We start from the raw sequence: 13238 nt of genomic DNA on the forward strand, positions 1-13238 counted from the left end.
GGGAGACTCTTGAGGAATACTCAGTTTAGTAGAAATTCCTGGACGGTTTTGCTCAGCGTCTAACACTGACAGCAGATTCATCTTGCTCATTCCATCTTGATCCTATCTTTCTCCTTACCATTACTCACAAGAGATTCAAATCGCCTCATCATTTCAGGCCTCCAGCTGTTATTTTCTGCATTTTCGCACCCAGGCAGTCCAGAACCATTATTCAGTATTTACACTGTAATTAAATTTTGTTCTGTGTTTCCTTCTTTCCCCAACCCCCCCCCCCCCCCCAACCCCTACCTTGATTTTTGACAGTATATTCTACTACCATTTTATCAATTGTTGTTAATAAAATTTGTATTTAATTTCTACCAATTGTTTCTTCTGAGACTTCCATACATAAACATACAAGAGTGCACCCACAAAAGAGTCTTCTTTTCTCTTCTTTTGTCGCATAATTTTGTCAGGCTACCATGTTGCTTCAAAATTCTTTTTCCAAGTTATTGACATTTAGTATGCACAGTATAGTTACATTATGAAAAAAAGTGATTTTAATGCAAATGTGATATAAGTATAAACTAAAATTTGCAAAATAGGATGGATTTAATTTAGAATGTATTACAAGTGCTCATAGTCTAAAACAGGGGTGGGGAACCCCTGGGCGCCGTATAAGGCCCGCAAAGCCGTCTGTTCCGGCCCGCTGCTGTCGTCAGCGAGACACGCCGCCCCTCAGTCCGGTGGCAGCGTGTCTCAGCTGTCAGGGTAGGGAGGATAGCGCAGCTGTGTCCGGCGGCAGTGGTGGGTAAGATCTCAAACCAGCCGCCGGTTCGTGAGCCAATCAGCTCGCGGACCGGAAGCCAATCAGGAGCTGCCGCTGCCGGTCCACGAGCTCTGATTGACTCACGAACCGGCGGCTGTTTTGAGGTCCTACATGCCGCCTCCCTGCCTGGTCCTTGACAGCGGTGAGCAGCACAGTGGGGTGGGTGGCATGTGTGGGGCACTTGTGTATCTGGCACTGCTGGGGGCAATTGTGTATCTGGCACTGCTGGGGGCATTTGTGTATCTGGAACTGCACTATTGAGGGGATATGTATATCACGTCTCATTTTAATTGTCCACACCCATTTTTTGTCGCGTGCACTAAGTACCACTAAGGGGCATAGCTACTGGGGGGCAGGGTAATTTTTAAGTTGATAATTGTTGTATGGCCCCTGAAGGATTTTATAAATATCCAAATGGACCTTGGTAGAAAAAAGGTTCCCTACTCCTGGTCTAAAATGCTATCTATGTGGTTAACACCCTTGTTCAAATTAATTTGATACTGTGGCCTTTTATGTTTTGCAATATACTGTATGAAACAATATGAAAAAGACGGCATTTATGTTCCATAGCATCTCTGATAAATATAAAACTATTCTTATATTGTTCATAACCGTAAAGTAAGTTCCCATTATAAGGTCACCTTCAAAATCCAGGAAACACGTTTTCCTGTGAAAGGTTTGAAGCATGACTTTACTTTTGTTGTGTTTTGGAAAAATCTATTTTGTATGCTAGAGAATCTGATCTGGAGGTGCACACTCATTATGTATAGTATTGGGCTTTTTGCATGGCGCGCATAACGCATCTACTAATGGATCACTGAATTTGTAGGTAGTTACCATTTTCTATGGATTTCATTAAGTTATTTGCTCTTATAATGACTTCTCTGTTTAATGTATACAATATTCACTTTTAATAAGAATGAAACATTTACAATCTGATAATAGCTTATAGTAAGTAGAAATATGTACAATATATTAATTGCTGCTTTGGGATGTCTTCGACTATTTTGTCTCTACAGGTTTCCAAAACATTCAACAAGACAGTTACTCATGTGGTTTTTAAAGATGGCAGTCAAGGCATATGGGACAAAGCAGTCAAAGGTGGAGTCAAATTGGTGTCTGTGCTTTGGGTGGAGAAGTGAGTATTGCTGCAACTTTTTTTGCATTATATTTCTTCTATTTTATGTTTTCAAATAACACTAAAAATTAATAGGTGATCTATTTTATATGGTGAAGCACAAATGTGCATACATAAACATATGTATACTTACGCTACACTTTAATAGGCACAGTGCACATTTCTAGTACTGGGTAGGACCGACCTGCCCCAGAACAACCTCCATTCTTTGTGGCAGGAATTCATGCTGCAGATTTATCTGACTCCAACATATCCCAAAGGGATAGCGATCTGGTCACTGTAGAGGCCATTGGAGTACACTGAACTCCCTTTTTATGTCATGGAACCAGCTTGATATGACGTGCTTTGTGACATGGTGTGTTATCGTGCTAGAAGTTGCCGATAGAACGTGAAAAAACTGTTAACATAAAGGTGTGCCCATGGTCGGCAACAATACTCGGGTATGCTATGGCATTTAAATGATCCTAAAGTGGTATTAAGTGACTTAATGAGTGCCAAGAAAACATTACAATCACCTGCCTGTACCTTTGGTACAAGGTAATGTAATGTATCCATGGGTTTCCATTGTTTATGCCAAATTCCAACCCTTTCATTTACATGTTGCAGCAATTATTCAGTTTTCTCCGGCAGGGTCCACGGGTTATCCACAGGATAACAATGGGATATGATGGAGCGACAGCGGATTGGCACCAAACGATCACAAGCTTTCAGTCCTCCCAGGATGCAACGGGCTCGTCCATATATATCCCCGCCCACTGGCTCAGGACAATCAGTTTTTTGTTTGGTGCGGCAGGAGCCGGACCATGGTCAGAGGGCTGCTGTTCTTGGCAGCCCTAAGCTTTCTTATTTTATTTTTATAGTCTTACTATGTTTTTGAGCGATCTTTCTTAACAGCGTCTTATACGCATATTGGAAAGAGCCAATCCAACAACTCTCCGCCGGGTCGCAACAACGCTTACCCATGCGTACAGTGCTGTCTCGACGGGCGTCTGTGTCAGATATACTAGCAGGTCCAGCAGACGTAACCAGGCTGTGGCCGGAGAACGGGGAGAAGGTAAGGCATCGGTTCCACGTAGTCGGGGAATACGGACAAAGCCGCACTGTATTGGGAGAAGACTACCAAATAGTAGCTGACGCGCCGCCACCACGGGTGCTCCAGCGCTAGGCCTTAGGGATCATATGGCACCAGGATTAGTATGAGGCTGCGATCCCTAGGGTTGATGTCAGCGGTGGGGAGTTAGACGCTCTCCTGATCAACCCTCCCCCCGGTTCATGACCAGTTTCTGCGAGTCTCCCACCATGAACTGATTGCCTCACTTCCATCTCAGATGCTACCGCGCAGGGTCTCTATTGCAGCATAGGCCGCTGCGTCTGTGTTCACTAAGCGCTACCGTGAGGACACCCGATCACAGTACAGGCATAAGAGTTCCCGGAGGGGCAGTGTACACTAGTAGCGTCTGGATCCACTCAGCGTTCGCTAACGTATTGATCGATCTTGGAAGTGAGGTGAGTCTCCCTGTATCCCACTCTACTGAGTACGGGTTATACAGCACTAAATTTCTATCTACTTTTGTCAGTATGAATAGTTAAATTTAAGTGCCTATTGCATATGAGTCTGTACATTACTGTGGTTTTTTTCGCATTGCGTCTGAATACTTTAAGATCTGTATAAAACAGAATTCAGTAATATGTACTCCTACATACTTTAAAATGTGTTTGTAGTTGATTGTGTTCATATGACTAATATATAACGTGACTGACTGCTAGTGTGATTGCTGACTTTAATATATGTTTGTCAGTTGTTTCTTCTGATCCTCAATGCTGGTGCATGGGTAGGGTTAGATTGATATCACTTTAGAAGGTTAAAGTGGTTACAGTCACAAATTGTATAGTACACTGTGCAAGTGCTGATTATTTATCATGTCTAAGAGTGGCAAAAGTGACGAGAGGTCTCACAGCAACACCAACACTTATATCATGTTTGTCTTGCAAAACTGTATTATCCTCTCAGGATCTGGTACAGGATGGTTGATGTGCAAATTGTTTTGCGTTTCTGCAGATTACAAGGCAGATCCCTGTTCAACGTCAGGTACAGATAGATCCACCTTGGGCGATGTTTGCACAGACCTTGTCCAGTATAGCTGAACGGGTAATTCCTACAGCTTCACTACCAGGAATGGGGTACACTAATAACCCATACATGCAGCTCCCTACTTACGGTATATCATTTCCCTCACCAGCTTCTCCTAAAAGACAAGCTGATAAACCAAGTGTAAGTAAACCGTCAACTTCACAGGCTACACAGGATGATTCATCAGACGATGAATGCTCTATATACTCTACTTCGGCATACGAAGAACAAGTAGAAGGTCTCAGCTCAGTGAATATAGCTGAGGTAATTAGAGAATTCTATCCTTAGAGGATTCAGCAGAGCCTGTGTTAAAAACCAAGGCACCTGTATTTAAATTGCCCAAAGCATGTAAGACTGAGTTTCCAGGGTCAGACCAGCTTACGGAAATCATGGAAGAGGCTTGGGCTACACCCAGTAAAAAATATAGAATTCCCAAAAAATAGCATTCCAATTACCCTTTTCCAGCTGGGGACTGTTTAAAATGGGGAAATGGCTCCCAAAGTAGATACGCATGTCATTCAATTAGTGCGAAAATCTATATTGCCTTTGCCATCAACGTCATTGGATGATGTCATGGATAGGATAGTGGATGGTTTTATGAAAACCATATTTTCTCTGTCTGGGGCAGTCATAAGGCCAGCCATGGCTTCAGCTTGGATGGCGAAAGCAGTTGCCTGGATAGAGGTGTCACTCCTTAGTAAAAAGCACATGGCAGCCCGCCTGGAGTTTGCCAGAATGCACCTGAAGGACTCTTAGACCATGAAAAACAAAATTCTCTAGTTTGATGAGACAAAGATTGAACTCTTTGGCGTGAATGCCAGGCGTCATGTTTGGAGGAAACCAGGCACCGCTCATCACCATACCGATACCATTCCTACAGTGAAGCATGGTGGTGACCGCATCATGCTGTGGGGATGTTTTTCAGCTGCAGGAACTGGGAGACTAGTCCGGAAAGATGAATGCAGCAATGTACAGAGACATCCTGGATGAAAACCTGTTCCAGAGCACTCTTCACCTTAGATTAGGGCGACGGTTCATCTTTCAGCAGGACAACGACCCTAAGCACACAGCCATGATATCAAAGGAGTGGCATCATAACAACTCTGAATGTCCTTGAGTGGCCCAGCCAGAGCCCAGAGTTGAATCCTATTGAACATCTCTGGAGAGATCTGAAAATGGCTGTGCCCCGACGCTTCCCATCCAACCTGATGGAGCTTGAGAGGTGCTGCAAAAAGGAATGGGCGAAACTGCCCAAAGATAGGTGTGCCAAGCTTGTGGCTTCATATTCAAAAAGACTTGAGGCTGTAATTGCTGCCAAAGGTGCATCAACAAAGTATTGAGCAAAGGCTGTAAATACTTATGTACATGTGATTTCTAAAGGGCCCCATACACTTACGCGACATGTCCGTCGAACATGTCGCAGGCGATCACCCCGGCAGCCTCCCGGAGGGCAGGATCACCCAAGATATGTCGTATGCTGTCCTTTTGCATACAGTGTATCTTGGCCGATCCCAGCCATGCCTGCGGGGTCGGACATGATTGAATGTGCAGCACATTCAGTCTGGAGGATCCGATCCAATGCTCATCGTATTGGATCGGAAACACCTCCCGAATGCCCGAATTCGGATGAAATCGGGCATTATCGTCCTAGTGTATGGGGCCATTTTAGTTTCTTTATTTAATAAATTAGCACTTTTTTCACGTCATCATGGGGTGTTGTGTGTAGAATTTTGAGGGAAAAAATTAATTTATTCCAGTTTGGAATAAGGTTGTAACATAACAAAATGTGGAAAAAGTTAAGCACTGTGAATACTTTCCAGATGCGCTGTACGTAGCTGGAAGGATGGACTTAGCTATGTGGTGTGCAGCATCCTCTTTCTGAATACATAGCCAGACAAATGGCCATGTCACTGTATGCTAGACTAGGTGAGGAGGCAGTCATTGGAAAATCTCTAGATGCATGGTGGGGTCCACTAAACCCATAGCTCTTTCTTTTCTGCACTATAATGATCAGGCTTGTGTTTTCAGAGATGTATGGGACTGTTGTCTCCCAGGTGTGCCTTGAAAATAAGTTTTTATTTTGAAGCTGGAGTCATTACATTTCTGCTGACTACACCCAAAATTGTCTTTGACAACTCCCTAGCCCTGATAACAACAGTTCTGTTCAGCAGATCATGATGATGACAATCCAGACTTCATTATGTAATGACTTGCAGGGCAAACTGGTTGATTATCTGGAATCATTTTAAAAGACCATTAACAACTGTGAGTTACATACCTTGAAAAAGGCATTGAAACACTTCGGTCTAGGCTGTGTTGTCAATTCCCAGACTGTGCTAAACCACAGACAAATGAACCTCCAAACTACATGCAACCCAGGTAAGTCCCATTACATGCAGAAGTGCTGCTTATGGTTGTATGTGATTCATGAAATACCATATTAACCTATAGGCCACTTACTGAATGCAGCCTCCATGTAAATAAGGCAACATGCTCTGTATTAGGAACAGGATACAAGTGGGACTACTTGATGATTGGTTGCCTTTCTCCATATATTTAGCCACACTGTTACCATGATTGGTTGTAGGTCACCTTGATATTGGACAGGACGATGACATTGCACAGTGAGTGTGACAAAGGGGGTCTTTCCTTTTTACATTTTGTTATCCCACTGAACAGGTATAATAATGCATGATTCTTCGGATAAGATCAGCTTCATGTCTGTCTTGCTGTTTTGGTGCATGAAATACTTGTGCATATATTGTTAAAATGTATTCATGATTATTGTTTAAAATTGACGTACCTCTACCAACAAGTCTAAAGTCCCTATCTATGCAGAGATTGACATAATGTTATGATTCATTATTACATGTGGTAGTGGTATTTGATACAAATGATTGTACTATGTACACCAGTCTGATTTATTGAGTTGCAACTGTGTAAACATAATAGCAAAGAGACAATATTTTGTGCTTTCTTTTTTCCAGTATTCTCTGTGTGGTATCCTGTTGATAGGTCAACCCCCAACATGGTCGACATGGTAAAATGTCGACTGGTTCAAATGGTCGACATACGGTTGTGTTTTAAAAAAACTTTCATCCTTTGCCATGCACGTGGACTACAATTGGGAATGGTTACCTGTGCCAAGCGCAGAAGTAGTGGAGCAAGGCACCTTGCCTGAAGCATGGCAATCTAAGCGGTACACTAATTGGAGTTACGTGTCATTTAATATTGAAAATGACACCAAAAAACATGTCAATATTTTGTACCTTTTGACCTTTTTTAAGTGTCTTACATGTCGACTAATTGACCCTGTCGACCAGTTGCATGTCCACCTATTGACTGTTGACCTAATACTGGTCGACCCAATGATTTACACCCCTCAGTGTGCAGGCAAAATATAAATAGTAGCTACAATTTATTTATTAATAACCAGTTATTTATATAGCACACACATATTCCGCAGCGCTTTACAGAGAATATTTGCCCATTCACATCGGTCCCTGCCCCACTGGAGCTTACAATATATATTCCCTATCACATGTACACAAGCACACATTTATACTAGGGTTCATTTGTGTTGGGATCCAATTAACCTACCAGTATATTTCTCTAACGTCCTAGTGGATGCTGGGGACTCCGTCAGGACCATGGGGAATAGCGGGCTCCGCAGGAGACAGGGCACATCTAAAAAGCTTTTTAGGTCACATGGTGTGTACTGGCTCCTCCCCCTATGACCCTCCTCCAAGCCTCAGTTAGGTTTTTGTGCCCGTCCGAGAAGGGTGCAAACTGGATGGCTCTCTTAAGGAGCTATTTAGTAAAGTTTTTTTTTTAGGTTTCTAATCAGTGATTCCTGCTGGCGACAGGATCACTGCAACGAGGGACTTAGGGGAGAGACTGGCAACTCACCTGCGTGCAGGAGGATTGAAGTCTTAGGCTACTGGACACTGAGCTCCAGAGGGAGTCGGAACACAGGTCAGCCTGGGGTTCGTCCCGGAGCCGCGCCGCCGATCCCCCTTACAGACGCTGAAGAAAGACGGCGGAACGGAGGTCCGGAAACAGGCGGCAGAAGACTTCACAGTCTTCAGAGAGGTAGCGCACAGCACTGCAGCTGTGCGCCATTGTTGTCACACGGCTCACTGACACGGTCACGGAGGGTGCAGGGCGCTGCTGGGGGCGCCCTGGGCAGCAATATAAATACCTATTTGGCAAATAAATACATCACATATAGCCATTAAGGCTATATGTATGTATTTTAACCCAGGCCAGTTATTAAAAAACCGGGAGGAAAAGCCCGCCGAAAAGGGGGCGGAGCTTATTCTCCTCAGCACTCAGCGCCATTTTCCTGATCAGCTCCGCTGGTGAGGAAGGCTCCCACTCTCCCCTGCACTGCACTACAGAAACAGGGTTAAAAGAGAAGGGGGGCATAAATTGGCGATATAATGATATATTAAGAGCGCATATATAGAAACAACACCTTCTAGGGTTGTTATATACATTATAGCGCTTTTGGTGTGTGCTGGCAAACTCTCCCTCTGTCTCCCCAAAGGGCTAGTGGGTCCTGTCCTCTATCAGAGCATTCCCTGTGTGTGTGCTGTATGTCGGTACGTGTGTGTCGACATGTATGAGGAAAATGTTGGTGAGGAGGCGGAGCAAATTGCCTGTAATGTTGATGTCACTCTCTAGGGAGTCGACACCGGAATGGATGGTCTACTTATGGAATTACGTGATAATGTCAACACGCTGCAAGACGGTTGACGACATGAGATGGCCGGCGGACAAATTAGTACCGGTCCAGGCGTCTCAGACACCGTCAGGGGCTTGTAAAAACGCCCATTTACCTCAGTCGGTCGACAGACACAGACATGGACACTGACCCCAGTGTCGACGGTGAAGAAACATACGTAATTTTCCTTTAGGGCCACGAGTTACATGTTAAGGGCAATGAAGGAGCTGTTACATATTTCTGATACTACAAGTACCACAAATAAGGGTATTTTGTAGGGTGTGAATAAACTACTTGTAGTTTTGCCTGAATCAGATAAATTAAATGAAGTGTGTGATGATACGTGGGGTTCCTCCGATAGAAAGTTATGGGCGGTATACCCTTTCCCGCCAGAAGTAAGGGCGAGTTGGGAAACACACCTTAGGGTGGATAAGGCGCTCACACGCTTATAAAAACATGGCGTTACCGTCTCTAGATACGGCCGCCCTCAAGAAGCCAGCTGATAGGAAGCTGAAAAATATCATGACAGTATATACACACATACTGGTGTTATACTACGACCAGCAATCGCCTCAGCCTGGATGTGCAGCGCTGAGGGGGCTTGGTCGGATTTCCTGACTGAAAATTTTGATACCCTTGACAGGGACAAGATTTTATTGACTATAGAGCATTTTAAGGATGCATTTCTATATATGCGTGATGCGCAGAGGGATATTTGCATTCTGGCATCAAGAGTAAATGTGATGTACATATCTGCCAGACGAAGACACGACAGTGGTCAGGTGAGGCAGATTCCAGACGGCATGTGGAAGTATTGCCGTATAAAGGGGCGGTCCATCGGACCTGGTGGCCATGGCAACAGCTGAAAAATCCACTTTTTGTTACCCCGAATCACATATCGGCAAAAAAGGACACAGTCTTTTCAGTCTCAGTCCTTTCGTCCCCATAGGGGCAGGCGGGCAAAGGCCAGTCATATCTGCCCAGGGGTAGAGGAAAGGGAAGAAGACTGCAGCAAGCAGCCCATTCCCAGGAACAGAAGCCCCTCACAGCTTCTGCCAAGTCCGCAGCATAACGCTGGGGCCGTACAAGCGGACTCAGGTGCGGTAGGGGGTCATCTCAAGAGTTTCAGTACGCAGGGGGCTCACTCGCAAGGGAACTCCGGGATCCTACATGTAGTATCCCAGGTGTACATTGGAAATTCGAGACATCTCCCCCTCACACAATTCACAGGCTGTATTCCCAGCAGGTGATAATCAAAGTACCCCTCTTACAACATGGAAGGGGGTAGTATCCCACACTATATTGTGGTACTGAAGCCAACCGGCTCGGTGAGATCTGAAATATTTGAACACTTACATACAAGCGTTCAAATCAAGATGGAGTCACTCAGAGCAGTGATAGCGAACCAGGAAGAAGGGGACGATATGGTGTCACTGGATATCAGGGACACTTACCTACAGGTCCAAATTTGCCCTTCTCACCAAGGGTACTTCAGGTTCCTGGTACAGAACTGTCACTATCAGTTCAGACGCTGCCGTTTGGGTTGTCCACGGCGCCCCGGGTCTTTACCAAGGTAATGGCCGGAATGATGATTTTTCTTAAAAGGAAACATGGACGCTTTCCTGATAAGGGCAAGGTCCAGAGAACAGTTGGAGGTCGGAGTAGCACTATCTTAAGTAGTTCTACGTCAGCACGAGTGGATTCTAAATATTCCAAAATCGCAGCTTTTTCCGATGACACGTCTACTGTTCATAGGGATGATTCTGGACACAGTCCAGAAAAACGTGTTTCTCCCAGTGGAGAAAGGCAGGGAGTTCTCCGAGCTAATCGGGATCCTCCTAAAACCAGGAAAAGTGTCAGTGCATCATTGCACAAGAGTCCTGGTAAAAATGGTGGCTTATTACGAAGCAATTCCATTCGGCAGATTTCCCGCAAGAACTCTTCGGTGGGATCTGCTGGACAAATGGTCCGGATCGCATCCTCAGATGCATCAGCGGATAACCCTATATCCAAGGACAAGGGTGTCTCTCCTGTGGTGATTACAGAGTGCTCATCTTCTAGAGGGCCGCAGATTTGGCATTCAGGATTGGATGCCGGTGACCACGGAGGCCAGCCTGAGAGGCTGGAGAACAGTCACACAGGGAAAAAATTTCCAGGGAAGTGTGATTAAGTCTGGAGAATTCTCTCTGCATAAATAAGCTTAGAGCAAATTTATAAGGCTCTAAACTTAGCAAGACCTCTGCTTCAAGGTCAGCCGGTATTGATCCAGTGGGATAACATCACGGCAGTCGCCCACGTAAACAGAAAGGGCGGCACAAGAAGCAGGAGGGCAGTGACAAAACTGCAAGGATTTTTCGCTAGGCGGAAAATCATGTGATAGCACTGTCAGCAGTGTTCTTTCCGGGAGTGGACGACTGGGAAGCAGACTTCCTCAGCAGGCATGACCTCCACCCGGGAGAGTGGAAACTTCATAGGGAAGTTTTTCAGCATGATTGTGGACCGTTGGCAAAGACCAAAGGTGGACATGATAGCGTCCCGCCCGAAAAACGGGACAGGTATTCCGCCAGGTCATGAGACCTTCAGGCGATAGCTGTGGATGTTCTGGTAACACCGTGGGTGTACCAGTCAGTGTATGGGTTCCCTCCTCTGTTTCTCATAACCAAGGTATTGAGAATTATAAGACATAGAGGAGTATGAACTATACTAGTGGCTCCGGATGGGCCAAGAGGGACTTGGTACCCGGAGCTTCAAGAGATGCTCACAGAGGACTAAGGGCCTGGGGAGCTAAGAAGGGACTTGCTTCAGCAAGTACCATGTCTTTTCCAAGAATTACCGCGGCTGCGTTTGACGGCATGGCGGTTGAATACCGGATTCTGAAGGGAAAAAAGGCATTCCATAAGAGGTCATACCTACCTTGGTCAAAGCCAGGAAGGAGGTGACCGCACAACGTCATCACCACATGTGGTGAAAATATGTTGCGTGGGTAAGGCCAGGAAGGCTCCACGAAGGAAATTCAACTAGGTCGATTCTGCACTTCCTGAAAACAGGAGTGTTTTGAGTCTCAAATTGGGGTTCATTAAGATTTAAATTTCGGCCCTGTAGATTTTCTTCCAGAAAAAATTGACTTCAGTTCCTGAAGTCCAGATTGTAAAGGGTGTATTCCATATACAGTTCTTTTGTGCCTCTAGGGGCACCGTGAGATCTCAACATAGTGTTGGGATTCCTTAAAATCATATTGGTTTGAACCGCTCAAATCTGTGGATTTGAAATATCTCACATGGAAAGTGACCATGCTGTTGACCAATATCTCACATGGAAAGTGACCATGTTGTTAGTCCTGGCCTCGGCCAGGCGATTGTCAAAAAGAATGGGCGGTTTTGTTTTACAAAAGCCCATATTAGAATTTTCCATTTGAACAGGGCAGAACTGGGACTCGTCTCCAGTTTCTTCCTAAAGGGGTGTCAGCGTTGTCACCTGAAACAACCTATTGTGGTGCCTGCGGCTACTGGGGACTTGGAGGACTCCAAGTTACTAGACGTTGTCAGGGCCCTAAAAATATATATATATATATATATATATATATATATATATATATAGTTAGGACGGCTGGAGTCAGAAAGTCTGACTTGCTGTTTATATTGTATGCACCCAACAAGCTGGGTGCTCCTGCTTCTAAGCAGTCTATTGCACGCTAGATTTGTAGTACAATTTAGCTTGCACATTCTGTGGCAGGCCTGCCACAGCCGAAATATGTAGATGCCCATTCCACAAGGAAGGTGGCCTCATCCTGGGCGGCTGCCCGAGGAGTCTCGGCATTATAACTTTGCCGAGCAGCTACGTGGTCAGGGGAGAACACGTTTGTAAAATTTTACAAATTTGATACTCTGGCTAAAGAGGACCTGGAGTTCTCTCATTCGGTGCTGCAGAGTCATCCGCACTCTCCCGCCCGTTTGGGAGCTTTGGTATAATCCCCATGGTCCTGACGGAGTCCCCAGCATCCACTAGGACGTTAGAGAAAATAAGAATTTACTTACCGATAATTCTATTTCTCGTAGTCCGTAGTGGATGCTGGGCGCCCATCCCAAGTGCGGATTGTCTGCAATGCTTGTACATAGTTATTGTTACAAAAATCGGGTTATTACTATTGTTGTGAGCCATTTTTTCAGAGGCTACTTCGTTTTGTTATCATACTGTTAACTGGGTTCAGATCACAAGTTGTACGGTGTGATTGGTGTGGCTGGTATGAGTCTTACCCGGGATTCAAGATCCTTCCTTATTGTGTACGCTCGTCCGGGCACGGTACCTAACTGAGGCTTGGAGGAGGGTCATAGGGGGAGGAGCCAGTACACACCATGTGACCTAAAAAGCTTTTTAGATGTGCCCTGTCTCCTGCGGAGCCCGCTATTCCCCATGGTCCTGACGGAGTCCCCAGCAT

The 13238-nt window shown here is 45.2% G+C and overlaps 1 protein-coding gene across 3 annotated transcripts in view; it reads left to right on the plus strand.

Moving 5' to 3' along the window:
* Window positions 1-13238, plus strand: part of MCPH1 (microcephalin 1) — a 774602-nt gene that overhangs the window by 47614 nt on the left and 713750 nt on the right. For all 3 annotated transcript variants that reach the window (XR_010175987.1, XM_063916680.1, XM_063916679.1), the window contains exon 3: window positions 1828-1946. Coding sequence is in view for 2 of the 3 variants with exons in the window: in XM_063916680.1 (XP_063772750.1) it covers window positions 1828-1946 (119 nt within the window). In the remaining variant the exon portion in view is untranslated. The remainder of the gene's footprint in view (window positions 1-1827; window positions 1947-13238) is intronic.

This window comes from Pseudophryne corroboree, chromosome 4 (genome assembly GCF_028390025.1).
Source record: "Pseudophryne corroboree isolate aPseCor3 chromosome 4, aPseCor3.hap2, whole genome shotgun sequence".
Taxonomy (NCBI): Eukaryota; Metazoa; Chordata; class Amphibia; order Anura; family Myobatrachidae; genus Pseudophryne; species Pseudophryne corroboree.